The following is a 19,336-nucleotide window of genomic DNA, read 5'->3' as shown; positions in this document are numbered from 1 at the left end:
TTGCAAACTATCTACTTATGATCAACTTATTAAGTATGTTAGTTAAAGCTGCTGATAAGCTTTCTTTTAATATCATTAAAACTTTGCAAAGACTATTAACTTTCGTTCAAACTGGTCGAGAAACATCTAAAAAATAGATCTACATAGATATTTAAAAATAAATTTACAAATTCTATTTATTATGAATTGTTTTTTGAAATGGATAAAGTGGGTGCTTGGTTACAGGTTTATCTAAAAGTGTTGTGTAATAGGGATATATATATTTTTTACTTCTGTGTTAGCAAGTATCTAATGCTCTATGTTTTATAATGAAATAGTGATAAAAACTTGTTTGATTATTGCCCTACATAGAAGTTATGACACTTAAAAGAAAATTTATTTTAAATTTTACTTTTTTAAAAAGAGGAAAGATGGGGCATAAAAGACATATACAATTAAAAAATTATTCAAATAACATAATTTTACAACTTAAAGTGAGCATATTTAAAGACATAGATAAGTTTTCGCTTAAGTTTCTGCCTTTATATTGCAGGTTTTTCATGGAAAAAAAAACAATTTGAAAAAAACAAACTAAATTGAATAAAAATACAAGTCTGCTATAAATAGTAAAAACACTTTAAATTACTACTAACAATATTAATTTTTACACTCTCATTTATATTTCAAATAAACCAAAAACTAATACAGTTTTCTTGTTTTTTGATGAAATGATGATGTATGGGGCTCAACAAAATATACTACATCCAAAGTGAAACCTAATTTTTATAGCCATGAGCATCAATACTTTTAATTTAATAGTATGAAAAAAATACTTTTAGCTCTTTTTTTTTTTAATGTAATCAAAATACATTCGTTTAAGAGCATTTTTATTTCAAAAGCGAAATTTACACATGTTTTTTTAGGTAAATATATGCTTATTTTAGAACTATACCCACTTTACCTCTCTAGGGAAAAGTGGATGTATTAAAACATGTAAATATATGAATGCACTACGGTGAGAAAACAATCAAACAAAATAGATAAGTTATCCTTCATATTTAATCTACACTTGTGAGTCCAATTTATATAAAATGCACCAAAATTTTCAGTAAAATAAATTTAATAATTTTATTTTTTAAAGCAGCTTATTTAAAAAAGCAGCTTGATTTTATACCCACTCTACCCCACCTGACCTTATGTTTCTATTATATTTTTGTAAAGATTAATTTGATGTTAAAGCCGTTTCTTCATTGTGTTTATTCTTCTTTAAAAAAAACATGTCAGTTAAATAAGAGTCTGTAATTTTAAGGACAAAAATGTTTGTAAGTTTTTAATCCCAAAGATAAAGCTGTGTTAAATAAGTTGGAATTACCTTTTACCATTTGTTTATATACTTTTATGTTTTAAAATATTTTATTGTAACTATTGATTTATAAATTTTTTTGTGAGTCATTTTTCTTTTTTTTTTAAGTTTTCATTGATGAATTTTATATGTATGTCATTTAATGTAGACGTGATGTAATATAGATGAAGAGCTTGTTTTATTAAGAAAGTCATATTATTATTTTTTTAGAGAATAAGTTATCCAACATCTATTGTTATAGCTTTTAAATCCTGAAAAGTATATATTGGTAAATATTCATTTATTGATTAAGTAAAAAAGTATATCGCTTATAGGTTGATTAAGCTATTGTTCAAATACATTTTCTTTAGGAAGTGTTTTTTTTTGTTAGAATAATACAATACTTTTACTGCTTATTTGCTTAACTTATCAGTTAGGATTTTGCATCATTTTTCCTTACTTTGTTGTGTTCACTAGTAAGCAAATTTGGGTATATGTTTTGACAATATACATAATTTTTCTACATAATGAGTGTAATTAAGATGCAGGTTTGTTTAGCAAGTAAAAAATGTTTAGAAATATGCAACATTTATTGAAATTAAAATATGCATGAATGGATAAAAACACCAATGTTTTGAAATAATTAGGTGCAATAGTCACAATAGTTTTTAAAAGATGCATTTGGCTTAAAATATTTTAGTCATTCCCCAATTATTATAATTTTTTTGTATATTAACATGAAAGAAATTAGTTTGCTCTGCAGTTTGTGCAATAAAAATATTATCGATGCAAGATTTTGAATATTATTTTGTTAGTAAACGAATTTTATATTAAAACTTTTATTTTTAAATAGCAGTTTAAAACCTAATTTTATTTGTTTTGATTAAAATTTGTTGAAGAAATTTTTTAAATATTCTCATGCACAACGTTATCTATTATTTGACTGCAATTAAGTGTACAGCAACAAAAGAAAGGTAATAGCTGTAACACTGCTACATTTTATGGCTTAAAATTAAAGGAATGTCAGATATGAAATCTGCAGTTTTATTATTATATTATAAGTTTTAAACAGTAATATTTAAATAAAAAAATAGAAATATGTTTAAGTGTTTTTTCTATTTTAAATTACTAATAACTATTAAAATGCATTTGTTTTTCTTTTATTAATTTTTAAACTGTGTTGATGTATTGTCCAGAAAACAGCTATTATTCAATTTTTTTTTTCTTTAGGAAAATGAAAAGTCCCCTCCTGTGCCCTATCACTTTCAAACTCCTAAAGGTCGGGAAATTGATTTACGATTGTTCAATAAAGGTAAATTTTCTCTTATATTTGCTTACAATTAACATTTTACATAAATATTTGTTATTTTTCTTTAGTTAAAATGATAAATCAAATGTATGTTTTTAAGTTTTCCAGGTCAATATTAGAAAATGTGTAACTGGGGTATTAAACGTAGTTATAATGATATAATTGCAAACAGTTCTATCATAGTTAACATTAAACTAGTAAATAAAACTGGACAATTTGAGCATAGAACATGATGTATGGACTATACCATTACAATTAAACTAACTCAGTTTCATATAGCTTTAGCCTTAATTTCCCTGACCCTCTTGGGCTGTCCCATTAGAGGCTGTTGGAGGAATGCCTTGCTTTTAATTCTTAAGTATTAATAACAAGGGTAATTTTGTAATTTACCTAAATAATTTGAAATTATCATTATGGTTATTATTTCCTGCCCAACCTTATTTATACCAATTATTGGAATTTTTAAGTTTTGTACTAATGTACATAAGTAATTTGAAATGAATTTTGATATTATATCTCTAAATAATATAAAAAGATAATTGTCTAAATGTATTAAGTGTTAAATAATTATGTATTAAGTAATACAGTCAACTGTTGATAATAATTAGGTTGTAACATGGCTTTTGATTTAAAAATTATTATATTTATGAGTGTATTTTATTCATTTTCATTGTTAGGCAAGTTTTTAATTAAACCCCAATTTTATGGCACTATTAATTTTTAACAACCTCCCTTCAAGCTGGGATCGGTTAGGAGAATAGTTTTGTTTTAAGAATGGAAAGCAGTGCCACAGCTGCAAGAATGAACTTTCGCCACAGAGTGGCCTTTTTATTTCTCCCGGGAGAAACATCACCAGATAAGGATACGTATCTTTCTTAAGTACATTATTTCTTTTCCCTCTTAAATTTGAAATGTAAGCGCCTTGTTTTAAATTTATATTATATATGTCCTGATTATTTAGTAATTGCCATGTGCAAGAAACTTTTACTTAATTGCCAAAACTATCTAATTTAGATCATTTTTATCAATAAATAGCTTAATAACTGCATAATTAATATCTTAGTAAATGTAATAATGTTAGTCATTATTTTAGCCTGATGCTAAATAATGACCAACATTTTGCTAATTGATTCTTTATAATGTTATTCTACCTGATTTTGGGTTAAACATCCTAATTTTCAGTTGGTTGTTTAAATCAATATTAATTTATTGATTTCCTTCCCTTATGTTGTATCTTAAGTTTAAATCTATACGATCACAATGTTAATCATAATTAATGGATGAAATTTAAAATTTTTGTTTTGTTGTCAATGTATTCTTATTGGCTAGAAAAACATTATCATTTTATCCAGATTTCTTTAATTGTTATCACCACTTTATTAATGAAAGTTATATATCCTGTAAATTATATCTTTTCCCTTTTTTTTACTACTGTTTCCTCACATTGCTCATTCTTTTTATTCTCTCTTGGTCTTTTCTCAGGTAATATTTAATATATGATTTTAACTTTCCTTTCATGTTTAAAACTAAAATTTTAATTTTAAATTAAGAGTTAAATTTAAAATCAATTTTTTTTTACTATAACGTAATTTATTATAAATTTAAGATGTTACCTTATTATGCCGCATTTTATGAAAAAATATTTAAAACAATCTACTATAATTTATTGAGAATTTTTGAATTATGAAACCATAAATAGGTTAGATACTTTTTTTGCAGTAAGCTTTTAGTAATACTATTTTCGCTTTTCAACTTAAAGCAATTCTAATAGGGTAAATACACCGAAGATTTATTACTATTATTAGTGAATATAACCTTTTTCTCGTTTTCTTGATGGCACAGGAAAACTACTCAATAATTACCAAGGGGTAAGTAACAAAAATATATTTAAATCTTTAACATGATGAATACGGTACAATGGTAGACAATTCTACTACTACATTACAATGTGGCGGTTCTCGCTTTTTACAAAATCTTTGTTTGCAGTTACGGTTACAATCTAATGATAAACTCCGCCATCTATCGGTGGTTCAATAACATGTATTTCTACAAACTCCCCATCATGGACGGGGACGTCCATAATATCTAGTAAGATTAAAGGAAAAATGACAAAAAAAAAAACATTAAAGTTCAACATGAATCAAATTTTTAAGCATTATTTAAAATTTCAAAAGGATATAACAGTTGAACGGGACGTCTGATCCGACTTCCATTAGTCCTTACAAGACAGCTCCGGACTTTGCCATCCCGTCCAGGGTAGACTTCTTCTATTACTCCAAGGCTCCAAAGTAATTTATTCTTGTGGGCTCCTTCGATCAAGACAACGTCCTGGACTTGAAGGTTCCGTTGATTTTCTGAAGTTGTCAACCGATGCGCAGTTTTTAAGAGAAGAACATACTGTTCTTTCCATTTGGTCCAAAAATTTTGTAAAAGTCTCATCTGGAACAGTTTCCTTTTGATTAAGGAAGAACGATTTGAGTGTTCAAAAAGAGTTCCGGTGTAATACAACGGAAGCTCGATTTTCTTCTGAGGCAATAAAAAATGAGCGGGAGTCAAAGGTTCGGGTTCATTTAAGTCAGAATAAACGAAGCTTAAAGGGCGTTGGTTTAACACTGATTCTATATCTGTTAAGATTGTTGTTAATTCCTCAAAAGTAAGAAGAGATTTAGATAGGGTCTTGCGTAAGCATTCCTTCACCGATTTCACTAATCTCTCATAGAAACCTCCCCACCATGCAGCTCGTTCCATGATAAATTTCCACTTGATCCTTTTATTTGCTATAAAATTTTGAATCTTTGGATCTTGAATCAAGTTAAAAATAAGTTGAAGTTCTTTATTTGCGCTTTTAAAGGTTTTTGCATTATCGCTATACATGGTTTGGACAATTCCTCGTCTGGAAATAAATCTACGCAAGGCTAATATAAATTTTTCTGTACTTAGATTTGAAACTAATTCTAAGTGTAACGCTCTTGTTACTGCGCAAGTAAACAAACATATATAGGCTTTTTCAGGAGTATTCGATGTTTTAGCATATATCGGACCTGCAAAGTCTACCCCGCAAACTGAGAATGGTGGAGATTCTGAAACTCGATCTTTAGGTAGGGGACTGGTTATTTGCTTAGCAGGTAGAGCTGAATATTTGCAACATATTATGCAATTCTTTATTATTTTCTTTATAAGCTGCCGACCTCTAGCGATCCAAAACCGATTTCTAATTTTAGAAAGGGTGGCAGAAACACCACCATGAAATATTCCTTCGTGTTCATTTCTAATCAACAGTTCCGTAAATTTACATTTATTAGGAAGTAAGATAGGGTGTTTTTGTTCTAGATCAAATTCCGAATTTTCTAATCTGCCTCCTATTCTTAAAACCTTTTTATCATCCAAAAAGGGGGCAAAACTTCTAATGGAAGAATTCTTGTCAATATCTTTTCCACTTTCTAAGGCCAATATTTCTGAATGGTACGCTTTTCTTTGCTCAAATTTGATCCAAAACTCTTCTGCTTCTTCAATTTCTGATGATGTGAGTAGTCCCTTAGTGGTAGATTGTTTTCTTATCTTTGAAATAAAACGTCTAATCCATGCTGTTATCCTCAAAAATTTTAAAAAGCAACTATAATTCTCCGGATTAATTCTTAGATCATTGGAAAAAGTACTAAAGCAGAAACTTGGAATTTCCTCTTTCTTCTTTCTGAATTCCAGGAGATTTTCTTCCGGGGATGTTTCAAAAGTCTGAGGCCAACTGTCAACACGTTTTTTGAGGAAAGGGGGTCCTTCCCACCAAAGAGTGTTGTTAATCAATTCGGATGCTTTCAGTCCTCTCGAAACTAAGTCTGCCGGGTTTTCTTTGCCGGGGCAGTGGAACCAATGTTCAGGATCTGTTAATTGTTGAATCTCAACAACGCGGTTTTTTACGAAGGGTTTAAATCGGTTGGGTAAACCTCTAATCCAGAAGTAAGTGATGGATGAATCAGTCCAAAATTTTTGTGTAAGTTTAAACTTTAAGTTTTTTACCAAATTATTGCTTAATCGAGCAGCTAAAAGGGCAGCCATCAATTCAAGTCTGGGTAATGATAGACTTTTGAGGGGAGATACTCTACTTTTTGATGCAACAAATGATGTATATATCTTATCTGAACTTGTAACAATTCTCAAATACGCCACACAGCCGTATGCTTTCAAACTAGCATCAGAAAATATGTGAAGCTGTATATCCTGTATACTATCTCCAAGAGCATCCCTTAAATAGTAACGTGGTATTTCAATGTCTTTTAATTTTTTAACACCATTGCACCAATCCTGAAAATCACGAGCAATTTCTTGAGGGAGTTCTTCATCCCAATCAATTCCAGCGCACCAAACTGCTTGAATTAAACACTTTATGGTTACTACAAAGGGGCTCAAATATCCTATTGGGTCGAATATACGACCAGCAGCTTTCAGCAAAAATCTTTTTGTGTGTCTCCCTTCAGATAAAAATTTGATAAGATGTTTAGTATCAAAATAAAAATTGTCTGTGTCACTATTCCACCCTATCCCAAGTACTTTATGCTCAGAAGGTATTAAGTCTGAATTTTCTATGGTGTGATCAATTTGAATGTTATTAATTTCCCATAAGTCTATAAGTAGTTTCGAATTTGAATTCCATTTTCTAAGTTGCATACCCGCATCTTCAAAAATTTTAATAGCTTCCTGACTGAAACTAAAAGCTTTATCTACATTATCCTCGCATCCTATCACATCGTCCACATACAATGATTCTCTTATAATTTTTATAGTTTGAGGATATGTTTTTTCATAATTCTTCAAATGAAATTTTATAGTTGCTGCAAGAAGGAAGGGACTAGAAGTAAGTCCAAATAAAACACGAGTAAATCGATAAATTTTAATCTTACCTTCATCAAAGGGAGGTTCCATCCAGATAAATCTGGTCGCATCTCGATCTTCCTCCACAATTTCGATATTAAGGAAAGCTTGCTTCAAATCTGCAACAAAAGCTATCTCTTTGTTCCTAAAGTTTATTAGAATATCAAAATTATCATTGGTTAATTTTTGTGTATAAACAATCATTTAGCGAACAGGATTCAGCTGAGTGAGACGATGCATCATAAACAATGCGGAGTTTTGTAGTTTGTCGCTCTTCTTTAATAACCGCCCTGTGGGGAAGATAAAATATAGTTTTATCATTTGAATATTGAGTGTCAGGAATTTCTTCAATAATACCCTCTGCAAGATATGATTCGATGGTTTGTCTATATTCATTAAGTAACCAAGGGTTCTTTTCGAATTTGTGTACAAGATGATGGAGTCTCTTAAGGGCAACATCATAATTTGATTTTAAGTTGTCAATCAATTCTAATTTCCAGGGCAATTTAATTTTATAACGTTTATCAAATGTAATGGAAGACTCAAACTCTTGAACTATTGTTTCTTCCTCGTTATCAGTAATAGGCGAATCAGGTAAGATCCCAATGGACTCAAGATCAAAAAATTGTCTAATTAAAGTCTCATCACCTCGGTTAACAACTACGTTCATAGCGATTAGACTGTTTATTTTATTTATGTGTCCATAAATACACCAACCGAAGATTGTTTCTACCGCTACCAATTTATTTTCAAGTCTATGGATTCGGCCAGTCACTATATCAAAATAAAAATCCGATCCGATTAAAATCATAACATCTTTAGTTTCGTTTTGAAAATTATCCGCAAGTTGAACTGTTTTTAAAAATTCGTAATCCTTAACAATGTTTTTGTTTGGAGAAGGCAGCTGAGTTGCACAAATAGTGTCAGTTTCTACGGCTTCTATATCTATTTTATAATTAGGATCTTCCCTATTTCTTAATCGGATGCTAACTACATTAAACAATTTAGTTTGGGGTTGCTCTGATCCAAAAGAATTAATCGACAATTTTTCTTTTCTAATTACTGGCAAATTTAATCTTTTTACCAATTTATTTGTTATGAAAGTCCGTTGGCTTCCATTATCAAGAAAAATTGAAACATTTTCTTGTTTGTTTTTATTTTCCGCAATGATTGAGCAAGTTTGTAATAAAATGGGATTCGAATTTTGTTTATGTTTTAATTTATTCTCGCAAGAAGAAATGGCCGAAACAATTTCTAAATTTTCCTTAGAATTCTCTCTATCGTTTAAAGTTTTTGTTTGTTTATTTTCCTCTAACTTAAAGCAAATCGCTTTTGAGTGTCTCCGATTACAAAAGACACATTTCTTCTTACTGTAACAATCAATTAACCGATGATTTGGTTTTAAGCAAAGAAAGCAGAGTCTCTGCTTAATCAAAATATTTTTTCTTTCTTCTACTGTGAGAGTATCACATTTCTCAGATTCATGGTCACCCCCACAAAATACACATTTATTAATTCTCGTTGCGGTCGCGCATAATTCATGAGCGGATGTTATTTCTTTTTGTGGGTGCGGCCTTGATCTAAATTTATCTTCTTTTTGATTATTCGAACATTTTATATTTGTAATGGCGGTGGTTTTTTCGCGACTTTTTATTTCTTCACTTAAAAAATTTAGAAGTGCTTTTAAATCCCAATTATCCCCCTTCTCTTTCCTACTAAAGTCTAAAGTTATTTCCGATGGGAGTGCCTTTAAAATTATTGGCGTTAATAAATTTCTGTAAGATGCCGAATCAATTCCTAGCGATTCTAAATTTCTAATTTCGATTTCTACTCGATCGAATAATTTTCGCAATCCAAAAGTATCAGAGTTATGTTTTATTGGTGTTATATTTAATAATTGGCCTAAATGAGCATTTATAAGCAAGTTTTTCTGTCCAAACCGATCTTTCAACAAATTAAGGGCTGCTTTATAATTATCATCCGTTAAAGAAAATCCCGAAATTGCTTTTGAAGCTGCTCCTCCAACAAAACTTTTTAGATAAATTAGTTTTTCAATATTTGAAAGATACGGATTTTTATCAATTGAATTTTCGAACTGGCCGATAAATTCCAACCATGAATTTGGATCTCCGAAATATTTGTTTACAGTTAATTTTGGTAGTTTTATCGTGCATTTGTTTACTTCTGTTTGATTTACAGTCTGAGAGCTAGTTACACCATTTAAATTAGAACTAGTTGAGGGAGTGGCACTAATTTGTTGAATCTTCTGTTTAATTTTACATTTATAGTTAATCAAATCTTCTACATATGTTTCAGAGGATTCAACTTCCTTTTCGATATCTTTAACATCTAGTTCTTTCATTATCTCTTCATTTATTAATTTTATGTTCAACATTTTCTCACTTAATTGTTCTAAAGATGTTTCTAGTTCATATATTGTCAAATCATCAAAGTTTTTATCTAAGTTAGTGAGAAATTTAGTAGTAGAACTTTTCAAAGCTCTTCTTTTCATTTTAAGTTTTTCTATATCCATGATATATTCAAGTATAATATTTCTCAATCAAAATAAACTTACCCCTTTTTTCTGGCTTTCTTTTATCCACTAAAATTCGATTCTATTCTTATCTTCAGTGCATTGCCTTTCCCGGCCGATGCACCAGTTTCGCTTTTCAACTTAAAGCAATTCTAATAGGGTAAATACACCGAAGATTTATTACTATTATTAGTGAATATAACCTTTTTCTCGTTTTCTTGATGGCACAGGAAAACTACTCAATAATTACCAAGGGGTAAGTAACAAAAATATATTTAAATCTTTAACATGATGAATACGGTACAATGGTAGACAATTCTACTACTACATTACAATGTGGCGGTTCTCGCTTTTTACAAAATCTTTGTTTGCAGTTACGGTTACAATCTAATGATAAACTCCGCCATCTATCGGTGGTTCAATAACATGTATTTCTACAACTATGTCCAGTTAACTTACACTATTAAAATAATGAATGCAAAATTGTAAGGCACTATTAGGAATAAACTTATCACACTATTGCTAAATATATTTAGTGAAAAAAAAAACTATTTAGCAAGTTTTTATAGCTACAAAAAATTAATAAAAATGGAAAAAAAACAAGCTTTTGAGAAAGTTGCAGTTGTAACCAAGTAAATTTATTAATTTTTATAAAATAATCTTGCAAAATAATATTTTCTTCATTAGCAATATAATCTTTTCTTAATTTTTTTTCAGAAATTATTCGTAAATCACTTCCAATTATTGCCAATATTTTAGAAAAGGAATCACGAGGCTGGTTTCTACCCTTTAGAGAGAAAGTAATATCTGATCTTAAAAGTTAGTTTTATTTTATTTTTATAAATCAATTTTTTTTTCAGATGTTAAATATTTGTTGTATTTATCTTCTAAATTGTTTTTAATTCACAATTTTTTCAGCTAAGAAAATTTCAGATGAAGAGCTTGAAAGAGTATGAACATTTTGTTTTGCTTACTTTAAAAATATTGTTTTTTCCATATAAATAATTAATATAAAATTCCAAATCTTTTAGATTAGTGCAATTTTACCATTTAGCTAAAAACATTTTTATTACACATTTAAATATCAAAACTTGATTAGAAGTATAAATATTAAATTAGGTATTAATTAGCAGTATTTTCTTAATCTTGTATAAAAGTTGAAATCATGTAATAAAATTACGTACAATCTTGATATAACCTGAGACATTCAACACAATGCTTTTATAGACACACTCATTATTTTTTAAAAATAGCGTTTGTGATAGAAACTACTCCAGATAAACATTGCAATTGCTTTCTAGTTTCATATATGTTAAGTTTTTTCATGCTTTAACTTTTTAGTAATTTTGCTTTTCTCAAGATGCTTTGAATCAATTGGAAATTAATAATCCAAAACGTTAATTTTTTATGTTTGTGACGCTATGTAATTTTTTGGAAAACTTTGGTAGCTATAATTTTATTTTATTTAAACTTAAAATGTTCTAAAGCTTAATTTTTCATCAATTTAATAACACCCTTATAATAGTTTAGCAATTACAAGAATCACTGCAAGAAAACGTATCTATGTAGAAATTAAACTTTAAATTTAAAATTATTATATATAACTTTATTTATAATTTTAATATTATAACTTTTATTAATGTTTGAAAAATTAAATATGATATAATATTGTTTGCTTTTAGAGTTTATGTTAAGTGTCATTAAACTTCATGTGGAATTTTTTTTCCTGTATCTGTATATACCATCTTTTTTTTCAGGTAGCAAATATTTTAGTTCTGGATGAATATTTACGCCGAGTTTTTGCAGCTATTTTATGTCATCCTCAAATTTTAGAGTTAGGATCTGGAATAGGTATTTATTTTGTTTGTGTTTTAAATATTATTTTAATCTGAGTAGGATATTTATTATTCAAAATATGTCGTTTCATTTTTTAAAATTTAGGTCCATTATTAGTTGAACAAGCCCAGTGTGTTATCTTAATGCATCGAGCAGTTGAAAATATGCATCGTCGATTGAAGGAAACACTTTCTCAGGTTTTTTTTGCTGTTTTTATTGAATATAAAAATCTCTTAAGAAATGATGCACGAAGTGACTTTACTTTAACTTTCAGAAGGTTATAAATTTTATAAAAAAACTTTCGTGTTTGTTAATATTTCTTACATTTAAAAAACTTAATCAAGGGACATTTTAACTTAAGTTTAATTAATTTTTCTCAGGATCTAACCAATCTTTCATTTTAGCCTCCTCATAACGTTTGCTATATATTAAGAGTGCGGATGACTAAATGTATTTGTAGATAATTTTACTTCTGTAATGTATGAATAATTTGAAATTGTTTAGTTTGTTTTAAAAATATCTCTGAATTTTCTTTATTTTAATGTGGGACTTTATATTTTTCTTTAAATTTAATAACATAAGTAAGGATATGAACAAAAGTAGAAGTTTTAGTTTTAATATGCATTCAGTTTTTATTTAGTAGCAGCTGAAAGTTGAGTTATAAAATTTAAAAAATGTTAGTTTAGTTTTAATGATTATTTTTAAATTAAAAATACATTATGTGGCAAGAGAAAAATTGCAATTTTCAAGGGATTTTTATTTTATTTCTGTCTCTGTGTATTGAAATAGTCAATCAAGTAAAAAAAATATTGGTTTTGGATTCAATCTGATTTAATAATTTTTTTTATTGTGTTCAGCAAGTAAAGAACTGATTAAAAATTTAAAAAATGCTTATTTTTTCTGAAAATTTGCTATTTTTTTTTAAAACTTGGTTTTGTTTTAAACACTTTAATTTTGTTCACTACTAAATGTGTACTGTTTATTGTTATCTTTGTAGCTGAAACGTTTGCTGGGTGAAATGTACCCTGTTCTTTCTCAAGTGAAGCCTTGGGTGAAAGAAAAATTGAATATAGCAGAGGTAATTTTTCAATTTACGTTATAAATCTTGCAATAAGTTGAAGAAAGTAATCCATTGAAGAGTTTAGTAGACAAACGTATTAAGTGATATTTTATTGAATTTAATATATTAGAACCGAGACAGGCTCATAATAAAGTTTCATATATTTTCTTACTACCTTCATATTAGACATCTTAAAACATTTTTTGGTTCAGTTAAGTATAAAACTTAAATTGAATTTACACTGCTAAATCTGAAAATAAGTATTCTAAAATATTTTTTTGAATTTTTGCTGCATTATTTATTTTAGATTATTGGTTAAAAGACACATTTAATTCACTTTATTATTTCAATTTGTGATAGAATTTCTAGTGTATTTTTATAACAGTTTTTTTTATAAAAAATTCTTAAAATTAGGAAGAGTTCTTTTTGGATCATCGCTGGGATGCTCATGAAGAAGCATTAGCACTTTGTCGACAAAGTAGATTGGAACAAATTTCTTATTTTTTGCAAAGAGATTTGACATTCATGAGAGAGGTGAATATTCAGTTTATATATTTAATTATGTTTTGTGTTATCCATGAGTTTTTTCGTAATATATATTTTTAGAATTGATTTTTATAGTTTTAGTATATACTGATAAACGAAAAATGTATTAAATTTTTCTTATCATAATTAAAAAACATAGACGTGGAAAAATATTTGCCATTTAGATAAATATTCTTAGGTTTGAAATTTCCAGATCAATTTTATTTGGCTTAAATAAATTTTTAGTAATCTATTTACCTTTTACTTTACTAATTAAATACAATGCAAAATTAAAGCAGGAAATAAACATACATGAAATAAAATGTGATTATACATTAGGGTAAATGGAAAGAAAAGAAAAGATACACTTATAAAGTGAAACACAAAAGAGTTAACTAAATGCAAATATGAAATTTAAAGTTTGAAAGGTGGCAGGCAGGAGTGTCTGATTTAAAGCAAGTTGAATCAGTCACAAAATATGAACATTATAACTATTGAAAAAGATGAACGTAAAGGTAAAGGGTGTATCGAATTACCATAAGAAAAATCTTCAATATTAAGTAGAGAAAAAGAAAAATTTTGTAATAGTTTTTTAAAATTATTTAACCTATTGGCATTTTGAATTTCAGCAGGGCATAAATTATGGCATTTTGGCAATAAATTCATTTACATAAAATGTTCTTGTTATGTTTGAGTCTGAAATAAATTTGGTTAGGTTTTCTTATCAAATTGTGTCTTTTACATTACAAGTGTTTGAGTTTTTAAGAAGATGCAGATTAATAAATTACGGATTGGTTAGAGTAACTGGTAGTGGTTTGGGTTAATTCATTCATTTTTATTTAGTAAGAATGTAATAAATTTATCTTGGATATTACATAATTTATTTATGTTAGTTATGTAATCCTCCCCCCAAACTGATTAGCCATAATGAATATGAAAGTATATCCATGCATAATATAAAGTTAGAAGAAATATATTTTTAATTTTAAGTTGTAAAATCTGCTCAATATAAATCTGTCTTATTATGTGATTTCCATGCATTTTTCATTTTAAGTTTCAATCAATATGTACACTAAGTATTCCCATTGTGGTCTTAGGTTCTAATTTCTCAGATCTGCAGCTCATTTACTTGTTTCTTTTACACAAGTATTTGAATGACAAGTTATTTTCCTTTGCCATTAGTGAATTGGAAAATCATAAATTTTGTTGATATTATGTTTGAAGAATTATCAGTAAATTAATCTCGGATTTTGTAAAGATCATCATTAAAATCAACTTCTAGGTATTTAAAATTGTTTGATGAGTATAAAAATGTTGTATCATTTTCAGAAGTTCTGATTTTAGCATTTAATTTTAAGAAATAGCTGTGGTCTTAAAATTGTACCCTAAAATACTTCTTGGTTGATATTACATTTATTACTAACAGTTTTATTGATTTTGACTTATTGTATTTACTTAATTTTACTTATTAGGGTGTTAGATAAATAAGATTTTAAAAAATTTTGGTATTTACTGAGTTAAATGCTTATTTCTTTCACAAAAATTAACTGCAATTTTTAATTAAAAGGGAGTGAACAAAAAACCCTGAAGGTATTTTATGGGATACTTAAAAATACTTTTGTTTGTTACTTAGAGAGAACCTGTATTAAAACAAGAACTTAGTAAAGTTCGAAAGCCCAATCGCTCTTTTCATTGGCGAACGCAAATATGGAGTCCTCATCATTGGAATGTTAGAAAAGTATTCCAGGGAGAAGCTGAAGCTGTTCCCACAGTCATAAGTCGTACTTCTTCTTCACTTGCTCAACCACGTTCAGATCCTAACCAAGTAAGTTAAATCACGATTTTATATTTCTTTCATTTTTAAAATATTACTTAATTTTACTATTATATCAAATAATATATATTAAATATTACTATTAAAATATTCTGGAATAGTTGTTCTAAGTTTAAATTATAGTTAATTAATTTTCTATCCTTTTGCATCTTTATCATTTGGATTATTTTTTGAAATGAAAAGTCGACATTCAATGTTAATGTTAAATTGCTTAGACATTTGCAATTTGTTAAATAGCTTAGACATAGACAAGTAAAGCCATCAGCAGTATGTCTTAATGCATTTTAATTTCTTCCCTAATTAGAACTACCCTTTAGAAAGTTATTTTATAAAACTGTGAGGGAGATTTTTTTTAAATGATCTCAAATTTATGATTGCTCTAACTTTTCATTGACTATTATTTTTTTTATATAATTTTTTTTTATGGCATGGCAGCAGTTTTAGGAAATTTTAGCAGAATATAAAACTATATACCCAATCATATATGTAAATTATAAAAAAGTAATTGGGTCCTAAGGCGAATGATGGTTGTTATTTGGATTTAAAGAAAATTTTTAATGATTAATAAATTCATAAAGTCTGTTTTTGAACTCTTAATTGAAAAAGATTTTATTCCTCATGATTCTTAACCTTTTGAGATAGATGGGACACTGGTGTAAGTTTTACTTAGATATTTTTTCTGAGGCTCTAATTACAAGCAAAAATATATTTTAGCAGTTTTTTACAGTCTAGTAGTTACTAAAAAAATCTATTAGATTATCATTTTATTTGTACTAAAATATAAAACTTAGGAAAAGGAATTTGAAATTTTTTTTCAGTCATATTAAAAAATTTATCAATAATTGATTTTGTAAATGAAAGTACTTTCAATAATGAATAACTGTTTATTTTAGATCTAAATAACTGCAAATTTGAAAAATTACAGTTTAGAAGTGAGCTGCGTTTGGGAGATTTTATCTTTAACTCAGTGAAAAACACTGATGTTTCATGCTGTATTTCATAACCATAAATTATTAAAACCCTAACTATGATATGTTTTACTTATTTTGATTTAAATTAATACAAAAAAAAGTATGAAAAATATGTTTAAGTTAAAGAATTGTTATATGCTAAATGAGTTAAAAAAATTTTAGCTTTAGATTAGATATAATATTTTTTCACGAGTCATAAGTAAAATTTAATCCTATATATACACACAGAGTGTTCAAAATGTACGAATAACATCAAATATCTTCAGAAGGGAATATCAGATCAAAAATCTAAAAATGGATATCAGAAATTTTTTGAAAGATGGAATTAATGACAACTAACTCAACTGCTGATCTCACCCACTGAAATCGGAGCAACTTCAAAATCTCTAGATAGTAACCTCAGTAGTTTTCATTTCTGATTCCAGAAAAAAGTATCCCAATCTGACACGCAGGTTGTTGCATTTTGGTTCATAGGTGACTCTGTAATAGCAAAATGAAGATGACATAAAAATTGTTTAAAGTAGAGATATATCAAAAAATTCATGTCAAATTGCAAACTATTTTAGATTTTTAATTGCCTCTACAGAATGTAATTTTTAATGTTTAGCCTGTTTTCCTGGTGGAAAAGCAGAGATTACACACAACCACTACCAGATCACCATTTTGGAGATGGATCAATTATTGTTATCGCACTTATTCATGGATGTGGAATGCTATGTTTATATTTGGTGTAAGTAAAAATTGTCATACATTCAATGTTTTTTAGTATTTTAATATGTTAAAACTGATATTATGGTTTTTAGGTAATAATACCATGGTGCAGCCCTGTTAGCTTGAGGGCTTTATTTTGCATTCGTCCCTTCATACCAGATTTAGAAATCAGTCAAATTGATGTAAGTTTCTCTTAATTTCTCATAACTTTTTTTTATATTTCTAACTCATTAACGTTTTGAATTTAATCACACCATACTATCTTATATTGTTAATTTTTCTTCACAAGTTCGTTTTTTAAATAAAATTTCAGTGTTTAAATTTATTTTTTTTTTCTTAAAAAAAAAATTCTGAAGCAAATTTGCTTACTTAGCAAAGCATAAATTGGTTTAGTTTAATACCTTTTCTTTTTTTGGTATAATTTCTAAATTTTCTTTTTGTAACTTTAGACAGTTAAGATTACTTTAGTCAATAAGTACAGAAGAATGTCTTTTTGTTTATTTGTTTTGAGTTTTGTATTATACTATGAGATTTGTTTTTTGCTCTATATTATTCATTTGGTTTTGCATAAATTAATGGATCAGAAGTTTACAACACAAGTTCGTTTATTAAACAAAATTTCAATGTTTAAATTTTTTTTTCTTAAAAAAAAAATTTTATGATGTAAATTTGCTTACTTAGCAAAGCATAAATTGGTATAGTTTAATACCTTTTCTTTTTTTTTTTTGCTATAATTTCTAAATTTTCTTTTTGTAACTTTAGACAGTTAAGATTACTTTAGTCAATAAATACAGAAGAATGTCTTTTTGTTTATTTGTTTTGAGTTTTGTATTATACTATGAGATTTGTTTTTTTTTTTTTACTCTATATTTGGTTTTGCATAAATTAATGGATCAGAAGTTTACTTCTTATAATTTTATTTAAATAAATATTTTTGTCTAAATAAGAAGTCCTTTATTTATTTTATTTATATCACAGAAAATCTGTACCTTACTGTTATTTATAATTTTGTGCTGAAATTATTATGAAGAATTCCATTAAGTTCTAATTTTTCGATAAACAACTCTTTTTCAAAAATTTGCCTTTTTCCCATAAAATGCTTTGTATTGTGTAAAAAAAAGTTTTTTGAGCCTTCTTACTGAAAATGTTTCAGAATTTGGCAGAACTGCTAAGGAGTTTTGAAATGCACAAAATGCTATGAAGAGTGGTTATTTCAATAAAAATAGAGATTTTGTTAAAAGGAATATAGAAATCATTGTCCATTTGCGTATCACTAAGTTTTGTACTATGTATATAAAAAAGCAGTCAAATTAGTGAGAGAAGCTTGATTTTTTGAGTAAGATATTAAAATTAGTGTGAGGAACTCTGCAACTCTTTACAAATAATTTATATTTGAGCTATTATAATTATTTCTTTTCAGTTAGCTTTACCATTTCTAAATAAGCTGAAGCAATAAATGTAGTTAATATTAGAGTTACCTTATTGTTGTGTTTGTACTTTTTACAGTGAAACTTTATTTATTCAGTTAGCTATAAATACTCAGTTAATTTATTATGTTATTAGTTTATTTAGAAACTGATAAATTTATTTAGTACTTATTCTCTCTTTACTCTATACTTTCTAGGGTACATTATATCCAAGAAAATCATCCATAACTAACACTTTGTGCTCAAGATTAATTTTACTGTGGAGGCATATATCTAAGTCGAGAACTGAATTTGAATCTCGTCCTGATACAGGTGAGCAAAAATATCTACTCAGAAATAAAATATAATTTTACATGCACATGTTTTAAATTTATTTTCATTTATAGGTTTTATTGGTAAAGGTTTTAGTCGTCATTTGAATCGCCTTTGGAATTATTTACTTAAAGGTGCTTTGGGAACATTATTGATTGTGTTCTTTTTTCCATTTCTGTGTCTGTTTGTTTCATTCCTGTCTTTATCTGTTGCTGTATTTGCTCCATTGTGGTAAGTTTATTTTACTATATATATTTTGGATATTTAGCCGTCAATTTTGATTTCAAGTTATTTCTTAGTTTTAGCTTTTTGTTATTTATTGTATAAATAACATAATGTGAATTTATGAAGTGTGAATTTATTAGTTTTTCGTGCCATATGATCCTTTTTGTTTCAACATTTTATTATTTTTACTTCATAATTCAGGCATGGCAGCATTTTTTAATAATGTTAATCCTATGTGAAACGCTTCAATCGAAAATTGTAAAATGTTTAAAATTTACCCATACTAATTCATAAAAATGTGTAGAATTTTAAAGTATTACTACAAAAAGACTCTTTAGAACATAATTTTTTATAGTAATTGCGGCTTCTTATTTAGTTCTGTTGCTTATTCCTTATAACTTATGTG

The 19,336-nt window shown here is 27.4% G+C and overlaps 1 protein-coding gene across 1 annotated transcript in view; it reads left to right on the top strand.

Moving 5' to 3' along the window:
* LOC107448740 (uncharacterized) overlaps nt 1-19,336 on the top strand; it is a 45,118-nt gene that overhangs the window by 13,361 nt on the left and 12,421 nt on the right. Inside the window, exons 10-21 of the mRNA XM_043045060.3 lie at nt 2,552-2,633; nt 10,747-10,848; nt 10,948-10,979; nt 11,787-11,880; nt 11,971-12,062; nt 12,863-12,943; nt 13,340-13,459; nt 15,084-15,275; nt 16,863-16,985; nt 17,059-17,148; nt 18,591-18,705; nt 18,780-18,936. Of these exons, the coding sequence (XP_042900994.1) occupies nt 2,552-2,633; nt 10,747-10,848; nt 10,948-10,979; nt 11,787-11,880; nt 11,971-12,062; nt 12,863-12,943; nt 13,340-13,459; nt 15,084-15,275; nt 16,863-16,985; nt 17,059-17,148; nt 18,591-18,705; nt 18,780-18,936 (1,280 nt within the window). The remainder of the gene's footprint in view (nt 1-2,551; nt 2,634-10,746; nt 10,849-10,947; nt 10,980-11,786; nt 11,881-11,970; nt 12,063-12,862; nt 12,944-13,339; nt 13,460-15,083; nt 15,276-16,862; nt 16,986-17,058; nt 17,149-18,590; nt 18,706-18,779; nt 18,937-19,336) is intronic.

The sequence above is a fragment of the Parasteatoda tepidariorum genome, chromosome 3 (genome assembly GCF_982258835.1).
Source record: "Parasteatoda tepidariorum strain Cologne lab strain chromosome 3, Ptep-v5.0, whole genome shotgun sequence".
NCBI lineage: Eukaryota > Metazoa > Arthropoda > Arachnida > Araneae > Theridiidae > Parasteatoda > Parasteatoda tepidariorum.
Note: the sequence above shows the minus strand (reverse complement) of the source record. Positions and strands in the feature narration are given on the sequence as shown.